At 37.0% G+C, this 25,923-nt stretch overlaps 1 protein-coding gene across 1 annotated transcript in view; it reads right to left on the minus strand.

Moving 5' to 3' along the window:
* LOC100376343 (uncharacterized) overlaps positions 1–25,923 on the minus strand; it is a 124,826-nt gene that overhangs the window by 37,225 nt on the left and 61,678 nt on the right. The window contains exon 3 of the mRNA XM_002741444.3: positions 5,333–5,395. Within this exon, the coding sequence (XP_002741490.2) occupies positions 5,333–5,395 (63 nt within the window). The remainder of the gene's footprint in view (positions 1–5,332; positions 5,396–25,923) is intronic.

The following is a 25,923-nucleotide window of genomic DNA, read 5'->3' on the forward strand; positions in this document are numbered from 1 at the left end:
CAAATTATGTTTTACAGTTTCTTGCATCAATTTAGCTTTCATTAAATATGCCTGGCTGGTTGTACAAGCTGCTAATGCACAGAACTGTACAGTAATTTCTCGTTCATGCATTGCTTAGCATAAGCTTTTCCCTCAGCTAGAGTATGGAGTGCATCTTTAATGAACAAGGAAGACATAATTCCTTCCTGCGTCAAATTAAATTGGTGCAACTAATCAGTCGATCTTTTTTTTTTTACGTTTTTAATAAGTTTTGTTCTGCAGCATCGTTTATTGTATTGACATCATTGAAAAGAACGTATAAGCGCCGATAAAAGCGACAGGACTCTACCCACTTTAGGTAATTTAACAAAAAACATCGCTCTTTGATAATTTGCCCACCAAATTGATGAGCTCTGAAGACATGGTATATGTCTTTGTATAGTTTTTTGTGCATGCTGTATTACGACTCATCTTCTTAATGAAGGCAGCATAAAATTTGCAGATATGAGGGTAGGGCTTGAACTTTTTTTTTTTATTTAATGACTACATGTGATCATCTGAATCTAATTGAATATTGATAAACTGACATAGACTTTTTCTTTAAAAAAAAAAAACGAACAAAAACCATCATAATGCAAGTAGCTTATTGAAAACTGCCATTAACACGAAAACAGAATTACTGAATTTAAAAATCTGCATTCCAGACATTGCTTCTTTGACGAATATGAGAGGGAAAAAATAGCTTCATTAATGACGCTGATATTTCCACGGATGTACACTTAATGTCGTTTCAAATTAGTGGAGCTCATCACGCCCTAACAATTTTCCCTGTTGAGGATTCCCAGTCTCATTATGTGTCATAATCATCACTAACTGCATAGACAAAAAGATATTAATAATAATCATAATACAGCCGTAAATCATGTGTCGGCTGTCAAATACTGTAACTGGGATTTGATTTTTGTGTGCGTGTCATGGTCAGACAGATTAAGTGTCATTTCTTTCGAGATGTGGCTGTCAGTCTTCTGTTTTATCAATTCTGTCAACTGAGAGGCAAACTGAGATTCTAATCTGCATGGCCCATTTTAATATCCCAATAAATGTTCTCATCAATTTCAAGCCCCTGGATGGAATTCTAATGAGAGAACACTTTGTTTTTTTTAAACTATTGTCACTTCAAAATGTGGTGTTTTTTTTGCGCATTGTGGTTGGGAGGCATTGCATCATGACTAGAAGGCAATTTTAATGTACTACTTACATTACTGTGGAAACCACTCAGCAGACTAATACATAATCATCTAAACAATCTAATATAAATAATGTTTTTTGAAAAAGGGCCCACCACCACCATCACACCCAGATGGTATGACTCACACAACCCACATGAATGACTATACTACCACCTTCATACCCAGATGGTATGACTCACACAACCCACATGAATGACTATACTACCACCATCACACCCAGATGGTATGACTCACACAACCCACATGAATGACTATACTACCACCTTCATACCCAGATGGTATGACTCACACAACCCACATGAATGACTATACTACCACCTTCATACCCAGATGGTATGACTCACACAACCCACATGAATGACTATACTACCACCATCACACCCAGATGGTATGACTCACACAACCCACATGAATGACTATACTACCACCTTCATAGCCAGATTGTATGACCACAAAAACCCACAAGGAATTACTCTTACCACCACCCACATACCCAGTTGAAATAATTTCACCACTACCCTCATACCCCAATCACATAACCTCCACAATTCACATGGAATGACTATCACATTCCAAATGGAATGGCCTCCACAACCCAAATACAATGACCCACAAGAACCTACATACCAAATGGAGGGTCTCTAGAACAACCCCACATACCAAGAGGAAAGACCCACCACTACCTACCTACATACCACCACCAACATGCAATGATTTACACTACCTAAATACCTTGTTTGAATGACCTACTGACACCTCCACATACCCAGGTAGAATGATTTTATGATAACCCAGAAATAATGACCCTATAAAAAATCACATACCCTAATGGAATGACCCCCATTGCCTCCACATACCCAGATGAGATCACACTACCACCACTGCCACTATCTGCATACCCAGAAAGAATGATCCACATTGCCTCCACATACCCAGATGGAATCACCCTACCACCACCATCTGCATACCCAGATGGAATGATCCCCATTGCCCCCATATACTCAGATGAGAACACCCTACCACCACCGCCACCATCTGTATTCCCAAAAGGAATGATCCCTATTGCCTCCACATACCCAGATGGGATCAGCCTACCACCACCACCACCACCTGCATACCCAGATGGAATGATCCCATTGTCTCCACATACCCACATAGGATCACCTTACCACCACCATCACCATTTGCATATCCAGATGGGATCACTCTACCACCACCACCATCTGCATACCCGGATGGAATGATCCCTATTGTCTCCACATACCCAGATGGGATCACCCCACCACAATCTGCATACCCAGAAAGAATGATCTCCATTGTTTCCACATACCCAGATGGGATTACCCTACCACAACCAGCATTTGCATACCCAAAAGGAATGATCCCAATTGCCCCCACATACCCAGATGGGATCATCCCACCACCACCCCCATCTGCATACCCAAAAGAAATGATCCCCATTGCCCCCCACATACCCAGATGGGCTCACCCTACCACCACCACCATCTGCATATTCAAAAGGAATGATCCCCATTGCCTCCAAATACCCAGATGGATCATCCCACCACTGCTACCACCTGTATACCCAGATGGAATGATCCCCATTGCCCCCGCATACCCAGATTGGTTCACCCTACCACCACCACCATCTGCATACCCAAAAGGAATGATCCCCATTGCCTCCAAATACCCAGATGGGATCATCCCACCACTGCCACCATCTGCATACCCAGATGAAATGATCCCCATTGTCTCCACATACCCAGATTGGTTCACCCTACCACCACCACCATCTGCATACCCAAAAGGAATGATCCCCATTGCCTCCAAATACCCAGATGGGATCATCCCACCACCACCACCATCTGCATACCCAGATGAAATGATCCCCATTGCCCCCACATACCCAGATGGGATCACCCTACCACAACCTTCATTTGCATACCCAGAAGGAATGATCCCCATTGCCTCCACATACCCAGATGGGATCACCCTACCACCACCACCACCACCTGCATACCCAGATGGAATGATCCCCATTGTCTCCACATACCCACATAGGATCACCTTACCACCACCATCACCATTTGCATATCCAGATGGGATCACTCTACCACCACCACCATCTGCATACCCGGATGGAATGATCCCTATTGTCTCCACATACCCAGATGGGATCACCCCACCACAATCTGCATACCCAGAAAGAATGATCTCCATTGTTTCCACATACCCAGATGGGATTACCCTACCACAACCATCATTTGCATACCCAAAAAGAATGATCCCAATTGCCCCCACATACCCAGATGGGATCATCCCACCACTGCTACCATCTGCATACCCAGATGGAATGATCCCCGTTGTCTCCACATACCCATATGGGATCATCCCACCACCACCCCCATCTGCATACCCAAAAGAAATGATCCCCATTGCCCCCCACATACCCAGATGGGCTCACCCTACCACCACCACCATCTGCATATTCAAAAGGAATGATCCCCATTGCCTCCAAATACCCAGATGGGATCATCCCACCACTGCTACCACCTGTATACCCAGATGGAATGATCCCCATTGCCCCCGCATATCCAGATTGGTTCACCCTACCACCACCACCATCTGCATACCCAAAAGGAATGATCCCCATTGCCTCCAAATACCCAGATGGGATCATCCCACCACTGCCACCATCTGCATACCCAGATGAAATGATCCCCATTGTCTCCACATACCCAGATTGGTTCACCCTACCACCACCACCATCTGCATACCCAAAAGGAATGATCCCCATTGCCTCCAAATACCCAGATGGGATCATCCCACCACCACCTGCATACCCAGATGAAATGATCCCCATTGCCCCCACATACCCAGATGGGATCACCCTACCACAACCTTCATTTGCATACCCAGAAGGAATGATCCCCATTGCCTCCACATACCCAGATGGGATCACCCTACCACCACCATCTGCATGCCCAGATGGATAATTTCTCCACTACCAACATAACCAGATGGAATAACAACCCACACACAAAATAAAATTATTCTCTCATTTTTGCATGTTTTTTGTTATATGACATATATTTCATTTTGTGTCAAATATATTCTATTCTATTCCACCACTATCTCAACCCACATCTGAGGGAATGTACCCCCAGATGATATGAGACCCCCAACACACACATTCACAAAGATGAAATGACCCCAACCCTAACACCCTGCTTTATATTTTAAAAAGAAATCATCCTTTATAATTATCATTATTAATCATTAGTTCATACCATAAAATGAAATCCTGCATGCCCCTCTCCTCTCCTCTCCTCTAAACCACCTTTTTTCCCCCTCCCTCCCCTAGATAATTCAGTTACTCAAAAAGGAATTCCACTTCATGCCAGTATTAAACAGTATTCAACCACTGCAGTCATTAATATTCCCCATTCCCATCATTGTCAGAGAAATTAGCCTCTCTGCAACCATGATGTGGGAAAACCACTCATTTGCGTGGAATGATAGACGTCTAAACAACACTGTGTGATCTTTGACAAGCAGCTGTGGTTAAGGTTGTGACAAAGCCAGTATAGAAGGTGATGAGGGAGATCGTCTCCCCATTGTTAATAACACTGGGTAATTTTTAAGACTATAGTGTAGGGTCGCAGTATGCAAATCAGGCAGTACAGCCGCCCTCCAGCAACCTTACACCTGAACAGTTGTACAACAGTATTCAATGTTGGGCCACTACATTCATAGGGTAGGGGTGGTGGGATGAAAAGCAAGGGAGTGAAACAGTGATAAGTATTATTTGATTTCTACATTTTGTTTTTACTTGTCATTGTTTTTGAAAATAGTAACAATGCAAAGCCAGAAATGGTGAATTAGTCCACTCTGAAATGGCAATAAACTACACCTCTGCATTTGTGATCTCTCCCTTGTTAATAAATGCTGGGATCCAAGATGAGTATAAGTTGTTACCAGGCATGAAGAATGCTAGCGACCCATCTGCAGAAACCGATTTAATTTGCGAATTAATTGAGGAAAAGCGGTCTCGATTCTTGATGAAATAATAGTCGGCAGCCATAGAGCGGTGATTTCATTACCTTTTTTCTTTCTTGTAGCCATACATTTTCCGTCTCCAATTTATCGGCCACAAGTTTCATTATCTGAAAGGACAAAGGAAATAAGAAATCAACTTGAGGAATCTTAATTGTGCATAAGAAGGAGGTTTGAAAATGAATGGTGGATTCAACTGTGCCCCCCCCCCCAAATGAATCAGAGTTATTTTGTATAATCAATCCTGCATGTGTTAAATATCGTCAAGTCTAAACATCGAGAGTCACCAGTGTGACGAAACCTATATCAATTAGATATCGGTGAGATGAGCGTACAAACATATGTCACATATCATTGTATTCATTTCGTTAGTGTACGATACATATGGATGGTATGACACCGTTTAAATTGGAAATGCCCGTTTGTTTGTCACATTGTCAACTCAATCAAAATTCAATCAATCAGGAGAATCAGGTTCACCATTAACATTAACCAAATCAAAAAGAAATCGTACAAATGGTTGAATTTCTTCTAAATGCATTTACGCTATGTGCATATATAAATGTAGTTCAAAAATATGGTGAATTTTTTTTTTTAAAGTCAGAACTTATTATATATCAACAACAAATGGAAAAAGTTATTCAAACGCATGACTGGATAAATGCTGAAAATCCATATTAAGACGCGGGTCAATTATTTAATACGAACATATGCAGTAATGATAAATTCCTATACTGCGATATCTTGCCAATTACAGAAGTATATGATCACTGACTTTGCTGAGATACATGGAGTTAACCCTTTGAAAGTCAAAAATCAAACTTTTGTCACCATTCAGAAAATATACCTGCACAATAGTTTCAAAGATTTTGATCAAGGCCTGTTGGCAACTTATAATTATGTCCAGTTAGTCAAAAATTAACAAAAAAATTACAGAAAATTCATAAAAATGGACTGGAAATTTGATTCAAAGGGTCAATTTGAGTTTAAAGAATAGCAACTATTTGAGGAAAACATATTAGTTATTATTCCCATTATCCAAATTAATGGATATTCAATTTGCATGTACTGCTATGGAGAATTTGCAAAATCTGTTTCCATAGCAACAAGGAATGAGCTTCTTCACTTTTTAATACCTGTTTGACGAAACCCATCTGTCTTCAAACAATATTTGACTTTATTAATTTTTCACTGGCCATTGCATCATGAGAAAATGGAAAATGATTGAAAAAAAAAAACTTTGAAAATGTAATTCGTGTAATATTTCATCAGATAAAAAACAATACACAAAATGGCCGACATAACTTCAATTTAAATATATAATGTTTTTGGATAACCTTTCCAGCAAAACAAGGTGCATTGTATAACACTGAAAAAAGTTTGAAAAGTCCCAACCAAATTGAACAAACACTGAGATCATCTTAAATTACAGTAAATTTCATGTGGGCATGGATGTTTTTTATAGAAATTACTAAAAAATTATACCCTGGAAATCTCTTGAGTTTTTGCTGGTTGCTTTAAATCATTGGCTGATTTACTGCCAAGTTTCGGTTAACCTGTTGTAATTGGTCAGGTTATCTTCAACTGTCATTTGAAATTTACTAAACATAGTACGTATAACAAAATACATTCATGCTGTTATGTAATTTGCCTAGAAATTAAAATAGAGAGTAAGAAGGAAAAAGATATTTGCCAATTTACAACTAGGTGTCTTATTTGACAATAAATCGACTGATTAATTTTTATGTATGCACCCTTCCCTCAACATGACACCTACATGTATGATACATTGTTTAATTGTAAATAACCTTAATCTTATTGGCTATTTGTAAATATATTTGGCATACGCTTACACGGGGAATGGAACACCGTCAATTGCTATGGATTCTAGAAGCAAACAATTTCATGTTGCTGTAATCAGCAAGGGTGAAAGACAACAACAAGCAGAGCTGAGAGAGCAGGGGCAATAGACAGTGAGAAGAGGTGAGTGATGAAGGGCAATAAACAGCGAGACGAACTAACTGAGGAAGGGAAATAGACAGAAAAAAGAGCTGAGTGAGGAAGGGCAATAGATAGTGAGAAGAGCAATAGACAGTGAGAAGAGCTCAGTGAGGAAAGGAAATAAACAGTGAAAAGAGCTGACTGAGGTAGGGAAAGAGACAAAGAAAAAAAGAGCTGAGTGGCAAAGGACAATAGACAGCAATTAGAGCTAAGTGAGAAAGGGTAATAGACTGAGGAAGGGCAATAGACAGTGAGGAGAGCAATAGACAGTGAGAAGGGCAGAGTGAGGAAGGGCAATAGACAACAAGAAGAGCTAAGTGAGCAAGGGCAATAGACAATGGGAAGAGCTGAGTGAGCAAGGGCAATAGACAACGGGGAGAGCTGAGCGAGCAAGAGCAATACACAGCGGGAAGAGCTGAATGAGCTAGAGCAATAGACAGTGAGAAAAGCTGGCCAAACAGGGAAAACAGACAGCGAGAAGGGCTGAATGAACAAGGACAACAGACAGCGAGAAAAGCTGAGTGACAAAGGGCAATACAGCGAGAAGAGCTGAATGAACAAGGGCAATAGACAGCAAGAAAAACTGAGTGACCAAGGGTGATAGACAGCAAGAGGAATTGAAGTATGAGCACATCTGTGGGAATTGTGTGCAAAAGTGACGAAAACAAAAAAGAGAATGGCGTGAAAAGGCAATCTTTCTGATTTATCTTCTTTCAGTTTAGAAATGAATACAACTATTAAAACGCTTTGGATCAAGGAAATCAAGAGATTACTAAATAATAATTCACAGACTATAAACATTAAACTGAATTCAATGTGAAGGGATTTTTTTTCTTTTTTTTTAAAGAAAATCGATTTGAAGCAAGTCATCAAATCTCCTTTAATTGAGTAGAAGATTTGTTTCAGCCCCTTGAAGACCTCTGTTCGTTTAAGAACAGAACACCACAGATAGTTTTAACTTGATTACCATAGTAACGGACATGTAACATCTGGAATTTTAGCAATCTCATTAAGAAGATGGGAAATGAAAAAAAAAATATGGAAACGAGTGAAAAAAAAATGAGGAGGATTAAAAGATTGTCTTATTTGCAGGCAGTTATGATTGCTTTTCCACTAATTGAGCCTCAAACATGTGAGGAATAATATGTATGTGTTAATACGTTGAAATGTACCAGTTGAGGCCATAGTGAAAGAAAAGAAGAACGAAAGAAAAGAACGAAATGATGAGGCTTAGTAATACGGGAATCCAGTATTTTAAAGTCGACATGAGATGTGATTACTCTTTTTCTGAGGCTTCATCAGCCTCGCAGCGATGACCAAAGATTTATTCATTAAGAGGATGGGTCTTAGTTCGAATCAACTTTAGAATTTTTACCAATGCTCATCAGCCGTCACCTTTATTATTTTCACCTTAAAAAAATGTTTCTGTACTGTCATCCACCTCAACACACTTAAATTAAAGAGCGTACATACTAACATTCAACGAATAATCCATTGTATGCGTATCCTTTCTTCATTTGAATCTTATACAAGTGTCTACTCTAAAATCCAAAGTAGTAAAAGTGACAACTCTGTTGCAACAACGCCGTGCCCACTAATAAGCACTATTGCAAATAGGTATAAATGTTTAAATGGCAACCAGGGCTGGCTACTTCAGTGAACTACCATGTGAATTAATCAGTATGTGAAATTTCAACCCCCCAAAAAGAAGTTAATTGCATGCAACCCTTGCTAGGGGAAAGCTGGCTTTTTCATTAACAGTCTTGCTCAAGATTCCGAATATCAGCTTTATTCAAGTCTCCAGAGGGCTCTCTCATTGTGGGGTCTACAAATAACTCCAAGCTCATATAACAGTCTTTTCATAACTCTAAAGATATTCCTTGCAAAATAATTTGTTTACTATGCATTAGGCAGTGAATATAATCCCCAACTCTCAAAAGAGAAAAGCAAAGATGGCTGCAATTTTTGCTTCATGATATTAGTGTGCAAGACAGTTGCTTCTCCTCATTTTTTATGTGATATTTTCAAACCAGTGCTCAGCATATTGATTAATCAATGAAATACATCCATTCCCACACCCCCTGTGATTTTTAATTCTTTGGTACTGTTTTAATGAATCAAATAAAAGATAAGAAAAAATAGCGAAAGACATTACTCATCAACAGGTGGCTGCATTTGAACTCTTTGAATTGCATAAATTTCCCCGCTAAAATATTGGTGTTATATCTTACTAATTTTACTGTTTCCTTTGTTAAAGGGCGGTGTGTCATCGTGCCTCGTCCTGTTCGATATGGGACTCATAGTGACATACACAATATGTGTGAAATACATTGCTTGTTTACATGAAATTCAAACAAGTACTCGTCCTGCATGACCACAATTGCCCTTTGATTTTGAAACAAATGAACAAAATTTCCTATTGGCTGCAAGTGTTGATTAAAATCTGCTCGGCCTTATCTGAGAAATCAAGTAGCAAGTATCAAAGACAGGATGTAATTGTTATATTTTGTTTATCAAATCATACACAAAATATATATATGCGTTGTATCAGTTAAATGCATTTGTGCCTGGTGATAGATATATGGGTAACAACATGAATGTATAAGATAAAAATATGCAACTTTTAAGATCTATGGATGGTACTATGTAGTATCCCGCGTACATATCAATTGAGCGCATTTCCAACCAGAAAAAAGAATACAGTAGATACCGGTACATGAAAAGGTCCGATTACATGAACAGAAATGATCAAGATTACATTGTATTCAAAAGTGCAGTATGTACATATTACATGTGAATATGTAAGGACACTAGCAAAACAGTCTGAGACTAGTTTTTTAACAGACTCACTCATTTGCATTAGAAGCCGCATCCTCTTAGAAGTTGCACCCATTCTTTTTGAACAATGGAGAACCAAAAATTCATCATTTCTCATATGTGTAGATACTCAATTAGAAGCCACATCCCCTCTGTTGCATTGTACCATTTTAATAGAAACCACAGCATCTACCGGTAATATAGATTTGACAGTATCTCTAGAAATATATAATGCTTTTTTATTTTTTGATCATCTCACAATTTGTGTGACTTCTTCAATTCTTACAAGCTCTTCATCACATATCATATCATATGATACAATATTACTTGTTGGTGTTCTATAGGCTGTCATTATTATACATCAAGTATTGAAAATGATAAAATTTGCTGTTCCATAAAAAGCTGTTTTAACACTGAAAAGATTATTTGAACTTTTCCTTATATGGGGTAAACTACGCACCAACAGTGCCGAATTCGAGGTTATTGTACATCGCATTCAAACATTTTTTTTGTTTATATTGCAGAAGCGCTACAGCATGCAATGGAACTAGAATCCAACTACTCTTGGAAATGTTTGTACAGTGTTAAATGTTTCTTGTGGTCATTTTGTGATATAATTTCTCAATACATTATTCTTGCAAGCAGAAAAAATAATAATAATAAGGTTATCCCGAGAATACTACAAACTATGCACTCAAGGCAGTATGGTGTATAGACAGTATTAACTAATTAAAATATCACTACATGTACATATATGAGTCCTTTTTGGCGAGGGGAAAAGTAAGATTTATGTATTAATTTGCATGTTTGCAGTGTTCATTTAATGTATACTAAATAATTTATGTAAAGTAATTATTGTTGATGTTTGGATGTCCTGATGCAATAATTCCACACTCTGTTAAAATAATAAAATTCCTGCTATTGTTCATTTGGATAATCCATTGAGTACTATCCTACACTGTTTATCCATCTACACTATAAATGCACTAGACACAATTTACAAAACAAATTAACTTTTTTAGGTTAATTACCATAATTAAATTAAATAATTCTGCAGTAATAAGTGAAATATTATTTAAATTTTGGACAAGGTTACTTACTTACCTAATTAATTAATTAACAGCACACCTTAGGTGTGTTACCTTGCATCTTGGTACTGTCTACCCACAATGCATTACAATGAAATAACTTAGGCATACAACCCACTCACATATCTAGCACCTTATATATGTGCACATCTCGGCAGGATTTATATTTTTTTTCAGTTTTTAATTCATATCAATGAAAGTTATATCTTCAATGTACCTAGGAGTTAAGCGAGGCTCGCACAATTCGGTGACTAATCGTCAAAAATATGGTGGAATATGACGAGGAATTATGTCTACCTGCAGGGCTTGATCCTTTTCATATTGCAGATCAGAAATTGATCCCTATAGGATTGGACTACCGATACTAGTGACCTGATCCCCTAAGGGCTTGGAATTAGGATCGTTTGGAATTATTATGAGGTATGGGCATAGTATGCTAATCATCAGCATAAATTTGCATAAATGCTGAAAACTAGATACTGCAGTATGTAATTGGTTTTAAGTTACATTTTGATTTTTTTTGTTAATCTACTAGCTCTAGTGCCGTTACCATATGATCACCTTGACAAATAAACAAACTAAAATAAATCAATCTCTTACTCTTAGAAACAACAGCTATGTATATACATTTGTAGCTGTATAGCTATAAAAATAGTTAGACACATAATGTTATTTCTAAATCGGTGCTTTTTCACTGCCTCCCCCCAAAACAACTTACACTATTGTTCTCTTCATTTTGAGAATAACACTTAATCCAGTTATTACCCCCACCTCACACACACACTTCACTCTACAAAAATAAACACTTCAGTACATTTTCACACCCCTAACATCCCCTCAAATTCATAACACTCTTTATTTTTAGAATAATAACACTTCACCTCCACTTCCCCTCCACAAAGACAAACACTTCCCAAATCACACATGTGTGATAATTAATAATGCCTTGACAACCAGATTTTTACCAAATTTTGATATTGCTTGCTGGTTTTGTTCAAAAGTAATTTGTAATAATTCAAAAGTAATAATTTGCTCAACATGTTGATAGACATGAGACAGTAAATGATTGTTTTGAATATCAATATTTTATTAATATTTCAATATCACAAATTAAAAATATTGCTTCCATGTTTTGTCATTTTTTCCAAAACATGCTGCAACGTCAGTACTACAATACAAATGAAGAAGAAACCAAAACTATTATTATGCCTTCAATAAATGTTTACGCATATAAATATTGATACTTTTACAACACAATTAAATTCAGTATTCAAATAAACCATTAAATTGAAAAAAATCAAAAGCAAATCATCAAAATGTTGGAAAGAATTAACAAAACAGAAATAAAAAACAAACAATCAAGAACCACAGTTGCTTGGGTGCGTTAAATGATGCTGAACTTGTCGTAAATTGAATTGTGCACTCGGTTGTTGATAACGTATTCCCAGCAATAGCTTGTATACATGCGCTGTTTTACCATAACAATTAGAAGTAAACTTGTAGTAAATCGAAAACTAGCATCCGTGACACACAACATAACGGCCCATATAGTCTCACTAAAAGACGATCCTGATCAGGAAATCAACAACTTAGTCAGATTTCCTATTCGACTTAAGCTAGTGAGTATTTTGGTTTAACCAGTATACTTCATTGCACTGAGAATCAAGCATATCAAAGGGAAGACCTCAGTACTTAACTAATCTATCCTCGGCTCAGATTAATTATGTGATACAATATCCTAATAGTGTAAAACCAACATTATAAATATGGTTTTATAATTATTGTAGTTTCTCAAATCACAGGCTTGTCTCCACACCAGGATCTCTATTCCTTAGATAATTACACTTTGGTGGCCAGGCCCTGAGATACTGATTAATTTCCACTAGCTTGTTAAGGAACCTCATCATAGCAAATCGTTGACAAAAAAAAATTGCTCTTATTTAATCCCTGTCAGCGCATTATGAATGTCCTTGTTATGTATAAAACTGATTAATCTGATGGTGGACCCCCGATGATCGTGACGGCACTCATCATAAACATAAATGCTCAGGATCTTTTGGTCCTTTTCATATTTGGATGACTTCCTGTGGTTGTAATTATAGTGGCAGATTAGCTGACTACATACGTTTTCAATGAGATGATATGTTCAAAGTACTCATTAAAAACAGTCAAATATATGACGTCAATGCACCCGCCACCTGAATTTTGTCTCCTTTTCTTTCTCATTACTCAGCCTTCAATCAAGCAACAATTTCTAGAATAACACATTGCAATTAAAGTTAAAATATGTTGGGCTCTTGATAACAATCGGATTCGCTCGTTTGGGCTTTTCTTTCCCCCTATCAGCATCCATCAAAAAGTGACATATGACGGATGCTGCGTTAAAATTATCTCGCGATCGAGAATTTGAAGAAAGTGTTATCAGATGCAGCTTATGGGGATGCCTATCGCATCTTTATCCCGGCTGTATCAACAATTATGACATAAGGGAAACGCAGATCTACACTTCATGTGAGCGATACAATTCTCTGTGGAAAAATCAAATTGTCTCATTTTTTCAAAGAGATTGTGTGAATGAGTTTTTAATAGCAGGCATCAGTGTGATATATGCAAAATTGAAGTCAAAGTGTGCAAAAGAGAATAAACCATCACTGTGCATGGAATAAATAGTCATGCTGCAATTGGCAGTGAGGCCATAATTACTAATGATGTAATCAACAAGATTCAAGTTTTACTGAATTGATGAAATATTAACATTATTTATTTATTTATTTATTCATACATTCGCTCATTCATTCATTTGTTTATTCATTTGTTTGTTTGTGTATTTGTTTAGTGTGTTTATAAACAAAACAAATGGTGTGATGATTATACAAGTGATTTGCTATTTAATTTCCAGTGACAGAGGGCGCACTGAGCACCTGCATTGTCAGGCAAGGAGGTTATGAAAGTACAGGAAGCAATGGGTTGACCAGATTGTAATCATTGCGAAAAGAAGCTCAGAATAAATATGACAGTAGGAGATATGTGTGTAACGTTGTTGACAGTGTGGATGTCTGATCCGTCCTCGATAAAGAGCGTCAAAATATCACAACTTTCTGATTTGATGCTGATTAGAAACAGTGGGGTAGCTACATCTCTCCTTTACAGCCAAAATGTATATTGTACTTTCGGCATTATTCAGATTTCCATACTGGGGACGAGGAAGGGAGTGGGAGGGGGGGGGCACTGATAATTTTGAGATTACATGTCAACAGTGTCATGCAATTATAATATAGACCATAATAGAACTGCATCTTTAATAGAAAGCACATTTACTGTATGCTGAATTATTAAAATATTTATGTTATAGACACACCTCTGTTACAAATATACAAGATATGGTAGTTGCATATTAAATGTACATGGATATCAGTAGACAGGAAATTTTTTTTAAATGTGAATGGTATGTATTTTCTATTTTACATAAATCCTGTACATGACCAGACTACCAGACAAGGCCCTAGACCATGAACTGAAAAGGGACCATAGTGCCTTAAGTTCTCAACCAAGTCCACTATCCACTGAACTCATCCAGCTCATTAGGTATACCGAGATACAGTTACAAGCCAGGCTGCATGTTTTGAAAGTTGGCATATGGTATGGTTTTATGCAAAGTAAAATAGAAAATTAGCCTATGGGCTGTTTTATTTTTGTTACACTATTAACAACAAGAACCATGCATACATTTACTATATATGAATACATATTAATGATTTGGAGCCAAACAAAGGACACAGAAAACTGTATGAAGTACCAGCAGCAATAGAAGCAACACTTGTTGGACCAACAAGAGGGAAACTAACAGCTTGATAATTTTTGTTTTTACATTTTCAATGCTGATTTATTGGAAAGTATTAGCAAAGGGTTGATTCTTTGAGCCAGTTTGCAAACACAAAGCATTATTGTTAGAATGCCATTACCAGCAAAGATCAGCTCTGAATCGTATATGGTGAGGAACCAACAGAAACAATTTTTTGGCTTGCCATGACAGGTGGTCTTGTCAAACTTAATTCCCAGTTTCATTGGATTCAGAAATGAATGATATGTTGATCACTGATTGAATGGGTGACTTTTACAGTAGAAAAACATGAACTACTATAAATTCTCAAATAACTTGCAAGTTTGTGTTTATTAAGTAAATCTTTGTTTCTGATTATTCTGTCACTAGGCTTATAAACATGTGTTTTAGAAAATTCAAGTTCTTGCCGAAACGAGACAAATTTGGAAATTGTAATTGTCATTATTTTAAAGCAATAGACACATTTTGGTGTTTTATTAGAGATACTAAATAACCAACACCCATACCTGTGTATAAGCCAATATACAGTGCTTTATTCTTATTAACTATATCTATAAAATGGCTGATGATTATCATACTGTGATTTCTCATAATTACATCATATTGTAACTAGCGCTAAGCCGACTTTGAACATCTAAAATATCTTCTTCCGTCCATAAATGATTATTTATACCTGGATCAATTTTCCTTGTTTGGATGATTTCATATTTGTCATGCTTCTGCACAATGTATCACATGGTATGGATCATTACAGCGCCGATATGTGCCAATTGGATTATTTGAGCGTACCATGCAGAAAATGTTCTACATTTAGGTGATGGTCAGTGTGCAGAGCGTGTTGAAATTATGTGTAAACATAATATTGTATATGTTGTTACGGTATCTGTATCGTAAAACTCTCTAACTTTGCTTTAAGCAATTTTACTGTGTATTTCAAAATATATTTAATTGTGTTGTATTTAATTTTTGCAGTCTGTAAATTGAATTCTGACCCATTGGTTGTCCTTTAAATAAATAAATATCCCCCAGCACGTTTCAATTTCCGGTCCAGGGGCAAATCTGGTAATTGCTGTCAATCAGTAATAAGTTTCACATACATATGGTAAATTTATTGTATGATTTTAACCTTTGTACCATCTCGCCCAATTTTTTCTGCACTTTTTTTCTTCTTCAATATTTCTGGAAATGAACCCTAATTTTGAAGCAAACAGACAAAAAATTGGCTATTTTTGTCCCAAAATTCTAAAAGAAAGTGCAGACTATAAACTAGACTATTTTGTGAATTTGTGATGAAATGAGGGAACTGGTGGTGAAAAGGTTAGAGGAGTACTAGTAACATTTCTCATTACAGCTTTAGCAATGACTATTTCCAGTCTAAATGGGTCAGAGCAAAAAGAATGAAAAACGTAGTAGATATTTCAATTGAAGACCTAGTATCACAATCGTTGAAAATCTTTCATTATCAACGAGTTATGATACGATGTACTTGTTATTAAAGAAGATAAGCCGGAAATACAAAACATTCCAACATGTCCTATACTCGCTAGACAAATCCAGCATAGACATTACGCCATGGAACGAATTAGAACACAATGTGTGAGCAAGACTTCTAACTTGCCTTGACGAACTCACGACAGGAATCTAGTAATGAAATCTGACACAGCATTTATTCACTGACCCAATCACTTTCTTAATTTGATGATGGTCCCGTGGAAAGCGCAAGAAAAAATCATTTTCTACTCAGAGTCTTTCGTTTCTCATCAAATTGAAGAAGAAGTAAAAAAAAAAATGATCCTCGCCCGAGACTTTCAATTTGTCTTTTGGGAGAGATCAGTCACAGGGCCCTTTTGTTTTTGCCCAAGAAAGACCTATTTTCTGTCGCATCTGTTTCAACTACACTGATGTAATTTATTTCATCTATTTATAAAGCAGTTGTTGATTAATCATGAAACTGATTCTGAATGAAATCTGGCTGATTAGTAAGAGACAGTATGCTAGGGATATTGGGATATCCAACACAGACAATGCTCTTTACTTGGTAAATAAAATAGAATAGAATAGTAAGAATAAAATAGAATTGAATATACTGCACTACACTGCACTAGAATACACTACATTACATTACATTACACTACACTACACTACACTACACTACACTACACTACACTACACTACACTACACTACACTACACTACACTACACTACATGTAGAATAGAATAGAATAGAATAGAATAGAATAGAATAGAATAGAATAGAATAGAATAGAATAGAATAGAATAGAATAGGTTATGACAGATAGGATAAGGCTAAGGCATCCATTATTGAACAGTGATTTTATCTGATTTAGATTCTTGGACATCAACTAGACAATTAACATTCATATGATATGTCGACCATAAACATTGCCCACTGATATTATACAATATAACAAATATCATCAGAAATGGAGCATGCAATCATCATGCTTATAATCCTCATTTCTAGTCTTCTCTCCGAATAATTAACTATCACACAGCCTCACTCGCTACTTCGTTAGTTTTTCATCGTGAACAGAAATTACCCCTCAAAGCTACCTAATTGCGTTTTCATGTTAATTTTCTTAGGCAATAATTCCAACTCTATTAGTGTCAGAGCCCCAGAGATTTTAACTGGATCACCTTTGTGCACCCAAAGTGATGTCTGAAATTAGTAAGGCAGGATAATTAGATCCAATGTAACCCCCCTGACAAGAACATGCATTGCACTTTAATTTTAACTCCAATCACGGTGACGCATTTCCTCAATTTCTCCCGTTTATTTGCAATGGAATATACACACGCCACCTTTCCACCTTTGTCTTATACTGTCATTATCCCTCTTGTACGTTCTGACTGCCCTTGCCCGTGTCATGCAGTTCTCGTCACATTATTTGGTTTCCAGAAATCACCTTTTCTCGCTATAGACTAGTAATTATTGTGGAGTTTGGTTAATTTGCTGTCACTCAGTCCACTTAAGGTGAAACATAAACTGACATGCAGCGAAGACTGTGCATTTTGTCATAGTAATGAGTCCTAACCACAACAGGGACTGGAAGTTTTCCAATTGCCCCTGGCGATATCAAATTCAAGAAATGCCATTAGACAACTACTACTTTCTCTGATACTTCATTTACTTACAAATTTGTCTTTCAGTATTAAAACGCTAATGTTATTAACTTTGACTTCTTTTTTTGCATTGCATTCTTCTGCTAGACTTGCAGCTTTCCTTCCTGCTCACAGTCAACAGAAGTGATTGCATTACAAATTTGTTAACTTGGACAAGTTGACTTTCAAACGCCAAGCAAACTTGATTAATGTACACTAGCCTGAAACTAAATTGGACATGAGAACTCACAGTTATCAGAAATCATCTGCATTGGGCATGAGAAGTCAGTTTCCATAATCAGAGTCTTCCAACTTCTGGATAACTGACTGAACAAAACAAATTTCAATTCCTTTTTCTTCTTGTTACAATTATCAATACCAGTGCAACATTATAATTAAATTTCTCAAAAGCATCAAGTCTTCTTCATAACTTATGGCATGTCACTATTGTCGCATGTCTACATGTAGCACCTGTTATGTCAGGTGACAGATATATTTCCATAGATCATTCATGGCAATCAATGAAGCTTAGTCATTTATTGCCTAAAATGTAAACAAATAATCAATGGACAATAATCAATGTGTCACTCCATAGTGTTGGGTTAAGTAATCAATGGACAGTACCTGTGTCACTCCATAGTGTTGGGTTAAGTAATCAATGGACAGTACCTGTGTCACCCCATAGTGTTGGGTTAAGTAATCAATGGACAGTACCTGTGTCACCCCATAGTGTTGGGTTAAGTAATCAATGGACAGTACATTTTGTACCTGTGTCACTCCATAGTGTTGGGTTAAGTAATCAATGGACAGTACCTGTGTCACCCCATAGTGTTGGGTTAAGTAATCAATGGACAGTACCTGTGTCACTCCATAGTGTTGGGTTAAGTAATCAATGGACAGTACCTGTGTCACTCCATAGTGTTGGGTTAAGTAATCAATGGACAGTACCTGTGTCACCCCATAGTGTTGGGTTAAGTAATCAATGGACAGTACCTGTGTCACCCCATAGTGTTGGGTTAAGTAATCAATGGACAGTACCTGTGTCACCCCATAGTGTTGGGTTAAGTAATCAATGGACAGTACCTGTGTCACCCCATAGTGTTGGGTTAAGTAATCAATGGACAGTACCTGTGTCACTCCATAGTGTTGGGTTAAGTAATCAATGGACAGTACCTGTGTCACCCCATAGTGTTGGGTTAAGTAATCAATGGACAGTACCTGTGTCACTCCATAGTGTTAGGTTAAGTAATCAATGGACAGTACCTGTGTCACTCCATAGTGTTGGGTTAAGTAATCAATGGACAGTACCTGTGTCACCCCATAGTGTTGGATTAAGTAATCAATGGACAGTACCTGTGTCACTCCATAGTGTTGGGTTAAGTAATCAATGGACAGAACCTGTGTCACTCCATAGTGTTGGGTTAAGTAATCAATGGACAGTACCTGTGTCACCCCATAGTGTTGGGTTAAGTAATCAATGGACAGTACCTGTGTCACTCCATAGTGTTGGGTTAAGTAACCAATGGACAGTACCTGTGTCACCCCATAGTGTTGGATTAAGTAATCAATGAACAGTACCTGTGTCACTCCATAGTGTTGGGTTAAGTAATCAATGAACAGTACCTGTGTCACTCCATAGTGTTGGGTTAAGTAATCAATGGACAGTACCTGTGTCACCCCATAGTGTTGGGTTAAGTAATCAATGGACAGTACCTGTGTCACTCAATAGTGTTGGGTTAAGTAATCAATGGACAGTACCTGTGTCACCCCATAGTGTTGGGTTAAGTAATCAATGGACAGTACCTGTGTCACTCCATAGTGTTGGGTTAAGTAATCAATGGACAGTACCTGTGTCACTCCATAGTGTTGGGTTAAGTAATCAATGGACAGTACCTGTGTCACCCCATAGTGTTGGGTTAAGTAATCAATGGACAGTACCTGTGTCACTCCATAGTGTTGGGTTAAGTAACCAATGGACAGTACCTGTGTCACCCCATAGTGTTGGGTTAAGTAATCAATGAACAGTACCTGTGTCACTCCATAGTGTTGGGTTAAGTAATCAATGGACAGTACCTGTGTCCCTTCACAGTGTTGGGTTAAGTAACCAATGGACAGTACCTGTGTCACCCCATAGTGTTGGGTTAAGTAATCAATGGACAGTACCTGTGTCACTCCATAGTGTTGGGTTAAGTAATCAATGGACAGTACCTGTGTTCCTCCATAATGTTGGGTTAAGTAATCAATGGACAGTACCTGTGTCACCTCATAGTGTTGGGTTAAGTAATCAATGGACAATACCTGTGTCCCTTCATAGTGTTGAGTTAAGTAATCAATGGACAGTACCTGTGTCACTCCATAGTGTTGGGTTAAGTAACCAATGGACAGTACCTGTGTCACTCCATAGTGTTGGGTTAAGTAATCAATGAACAGTACCTGTGTTCCTCCATAATGTTGGGTTAAGTAATCAATGGACAGTACCTGTGTCACCCCATAGTGTTGGGTTAAGTAATCAATGGACAATACCTGTGTCGCCCCATAGTGTTGGGTTAAGTAATCAATGGACAATACCTGTGTCCCTTCATAGTGTTGAGTTAAGTAATCAATGGACAGTACCTGTGTCACTCCATAGTGTTGGGTTAAGTAACCAATGGACAGTACCTGCGTCACTCCATAGTGTTGGGTTAAGTAATCAATGAACAGTACCTGTGTTCCTCCATAATGTTGGGTTAAGTAATCAATGGACAGTACCTGTGTCACCCCATAGTGTTGGGTTAAGTAATCAATGGATAGTACCTGTGTCACCCCATAGTGTTGGGTTAAGTAATCAATGGACAGTACCTGTGTCACCCCATAGTGTTGGGTTTAGTAATCAATGGACAGTACCTGTGTCACCCCATAGTGTTGGGTTAAGTAATCAATGGACAGTACCTGTGTCACCCCATAGTGTTGGGTTAAGTAATCAATGGACAGTACCTGTGTCACCCCATAGTGTTGGGTTAAGTAATCAATGGACAGTACCTGTGTCACCCCATAGTGTTGGGTTAAGTAATCAATGGACAGTACCTGTGTCACCCCATAGTGTTGGGTTAAGTACTCAATGGACAGTACCTGTGTTCCTCCATAGTGTTGGGTTAAGTAATCAATGGACAGTACCTGTGTCACCCCATAGTGTTGGGTTAAGTAATCAATGGACAGTACCTGTGTCACTCCATAGTGTTGGGTTAAGTAATCAATGGACAGTACCTGTGTCACCCCATAGTGTTGGGTTAAGTAATCAATGGACAGTACCTGTGTCACCCCATAGTGTTGGGTTAAGTAATCAATGGACAGTACCTGTGTCACCCCATAGTGTTGGGTTAAGTAATCAATGGACAGTACCTGTGTCACCCCATAGTGTTGGGTTAAGTACTCAATGGACAGTACCTGTGTCACCCCATAGTGTTGGGTTAAGTAATCAATGGACAGTACCTGTGTCACCCCATAGTGTTGGGTTAAGTAATCAATGGACAGTACCTGTGTCACTCCATAGTGTTGGGTTAAGTAATCAATGGACAGTACCTGTGTCACCCCATAGTGTTGGGTTAAGTAATCAATGGACAGTACCTGTGTCACTCCATAGTGTTGGGTTAAGTAATCAATGGACAGTACCTGTGTCACTCCATAGTGTTGGGTTAAGTAATCAATGGACAGTACGTGTGTCACCCCATAGTGTTGGGTTAAGTAATCAATGGACAGTACCTGTGTCACCCCATAGTGTTGGGTTAAGTAATCAATGGACAGTACCTGTGTCATTCCATAGTGTTGGGTTAAGTAATCAATGGACAGTACCTGTGTCACTCCATAGTGTTAGGTTAAGTAATCAATGGACAGTACCTGTGTCACCCCATAGTGTTGGGTTAAGTAACCAATGGACAGTACCTGTGTCCCTCCATAGTGTTGGGTTAAGTAATCAATGGACAGTACCTGTGTCCCTTCACAGTGTTGGGTTAAGTAATCAATGGACAGTAACTGTGTGAACTACAGTAACTTCATACCACAAGGTCACTTCATACTAAACCTTACTGCACACAATCCAGGTCTGTACAGGTCTGACTGATCAACAATAATGATTAAAAGCTACTGCCTGCAATGGCACAAGTTACCAATTCGCTGTTATGTCCGGAAGTATGTTTTTAATAACACATACACTACACTACATTCTATTTAATGACTGAAAATAATCTAAACCAGAGTTACTGTTATTGTCTGGCACGATGTTTATTTTTACACTATCGGCCACTGTATCGGTCTATCAATGTGTTCGTCAGAAGGCCTGGTAGTTACATTAATTTCAAGGGTGCACAGACGGAATTGTTGTTATCACTTGTAGTTTCTATTATTGAGTTATTAAAACAATATTGTCAGTTTCTTCTCCAAATGATGTATCATAGAAAGCATGGTAGGTGGGTGTGAACTTCAATTATGCGTAGCCATCAAACAGACAAAATATATTGATGAACCAATACACAATAATAGCATGCCATCGTGATAACATTATTGATAAATGAAATGAAATTGCAAATTTGTCTAATATTCATGATCATACACCTTGTATCATAATGTCTTTATGCTATTTGAAGTATGTTTTACATATGTACAAATATTATTTTTTATTTTAAAAAAAAATACCCCCCTCGCTTAAATATTAAATATAGGGCAGATGTGGTATGAAGTGGCTTTGTGGTTCATAACATTATTAAAGTCCTGTGACTTGGAACCAAGTGGTTCTGGTCCACAGTAACAATGCCCAACCTGTGTCACCCCCTAGCTAATGGTTCATTATTAATCAATGGGGTATCCATCAAAATAACTACATACCTAAAACAAATACAAATGTCATCCATGGACAAACAGACAGATAGAGATGAAGAGACACCAAGCACTGTGTCATTCTGATTGGTTCCTAGAATCTCTGTTCCATATTCAGTAATGTTTAGTTTTGGTGAGATTTTTAATTTTTAAATGAACAAAAATAAAAGAAACAAAGACAGAGGCAAAAACAAAACCGCTTGGAAAATTCAACTATATTCAAATATTGATTTTCTTTGCTGAGAAAAAAACGTTAGGAATGGAAATTTTCGTAATTGCCATCCTAATGAATGATAATAGGTATTCTAGAGCAATGAATCAATTTCAACAACCATTCCATTTTACGATTCTGAAATTGATTCATAAATTTATCGTTTTTCAATTATTTTGGGTCTCTCACACTATAATCAATATGTAAATTACTTTTCAAAATCATCGAGATTCTGAAAATTGCATGGCTGTTAAATTACCCAGAAGGCAAGATACATATTGAAACTATTTATGTGACCATTTGTCATTTGTTACATATGGGGCTCTAATTAATTCTATTTTGAGGTTAAAAAAGAAAATAAAAAACATGCAGACATTGGATTCATTATTTAAGCAATTTACATTTTAGTTTTAACAATATACCAGGAGAAATAACTAAACAATTTGTGTGAAGGAAAAAACAACAGCAATGGGAAAACAACGCTTATGTTGCTATGGCAACCAAATTATTTTACCTACAACCCGGAAGTCTCTTATCACCACAATGCATTGCAGTCACAAATATACGGTACCAGGGTATATTGAAGTACACAAAAGCATGCACAATTTTTTTTTCCCCAGTAATTAACTAATTTTATTTGAAGGTACTAGTTGGAATTGTTCTCTTGGTCAGAGAAAATATTAAACATGATATTACCAAGACATTGTCAATGACATCATCCCTGTTCATTTTTTTTCCTCAATTAAAATCAATGATGTACATAGATTATAATTAAATGGTAAAAGAGTATTCAGCATATGGTGTTATTTCAATTGGCACCTAATTCGGTTTCTGTTCAGGTAAAGTGACACCTTCTGGGAATAAGATCAGTTTTATATTTGTACAAAATAGTATAATCCACAGATAAACCTAAAACAATATTCAAACCATCTTGTCTTTACTTTGTACAAAATTAAAACCAAATCTGTAGACATTTTTTCTACAAACAGGTAAAACAAAATCAAAATGGCCATCAGGTGGCCATTTTGAATAAAATGGCGAAGCAAAAATTATGTGCCTCTAAACTACATGAGTGACGTCAATGCTAAGTTTGAATGAAATCGGTCAAGGTCTGTCTGAGAAACAGTTGATGACATGTTCATATTTTGTTGATTTAAGGTGTATTTTGGGGGATGGAAATGTCAGCCAGTTGATCAAAGTTCAACCACTTCAATAAACAAATCAACATGCATATGTATCCCATTATGACTTGTCTTCATACCAACTTTGAACAAAGTGGTTCAGGCATGTCTGAGACACACACACACACTTCCACACCATACTATCGTTGTGATTACACACATTGGATTAACTTTTATTATAGTTGAATTAACTTTTAATAAAGTTGCGATATGACCTTGAACAAACGCATTCCTATATAGGGTTGCATTTTAATTGGAGTTTAATTAAACTCAATTACAATGCAATTCAATGTAGAATTGCATTTTAATTAAATAAAAGTTGAATATCCTGTGACTTAACATAGAAATGTTTCCAAAGCTTAGGTTTAGTAAAAGGGGTAGGAATGGTACAATTATTATTATTATTATAAATTATGAAAATAGTTAGGGTTGCCACAATGTTGGTCCTGTCGTCACAACTCAGTATAAAGTTAAATTGAAGATGGTACCACACACGCACACAGACACACACACACACACAGACTGACAAAACCCAAAGTCTCAGTGACGGGAACTGAAATGATTTTTACTCTGACGGTTACAATTAAAGGTTGCAAACACAAACAGGAATATACATATGATTTTTATAGAACCATGCATGATTGGCGAAATTAATTTGTTATGCAGAATATCGATCATGCTTTGAAAGAGAAAGAAGAAGCTAAATTCTGACATTGTACTCCATTCATGAAACTTTTGCCTGAGGAAAAGCTCCAAGCAAAATTAAATTCTGCATAACTTCCACCTCAACGAAGCTGCCATCAAAAGTTCTTCTTTCAGCAAACTCAGAATGAAAAATGAGTGACGTAAAGAAAAGAAAACATAGAAAATGGAGAACCCCGCACTAAGAATGAACGAAGTAATCAGGATAATTGGAGACAATTTTTTGTGGATCAGATAACGGCACAGTCATCGTTTAAAATCGTTACTGCTTTCATATTTAATGACACAAAACCAAATGATAAGAAAGAACGAAAGTATTCTCTCGAATAAGGATTTGAATTCTTTATCTATAAGATTTATTACGTTTCAAGGGAATAAGCGAAATCAGAGATTCATTTTTTCCCCCTTTGATAAATAAAATATGCAGATCTTCCGCGAGATGAAATTTCATTTGTTTGCAGGAAGTGCATATAGAGCCATCCCAGTGAATAATTCAACTAGTTCTGCTAAACGATACAACATATAATTAGTAGCATATGTAATAGTAGTATATATAAAACATATTATGAATAAATTATAAAGATGAGAGCAAATAAAAAAAATATAAAAGAAAATAACAAAATCCATATACCCTATGCACTCTCTGTCATTAGAATATGTAATAAATTTAGATTTATTCAAAATTTACTATCATGAGTTAAAATATTTGCTATTTAATAATTTCTATTTTCTATTATCATATTTACTAACCCTCAAAAATGTGAGAGTACCCAGATATATTGTATTTATGTAATTATGAATTTACACTATTAAAAATAGACATTCT

The sequence above is a fragment of the Saccoglossus kowalevskii genome, chromosome 6 (assembly GCF_978046115.1).
Source record: "Saccoglossus kowalevskii chromosome 6, keSacKowa6.1, whole genome shotgun sequence".
Classification (NCBI taxonomy): domain Eukaryota; kingdom Metazoa; phylum Hemichordata; class Enteropneusta; family Harrimaniidae; genus Saccoglossus; species Saccoglossus kowalevskii.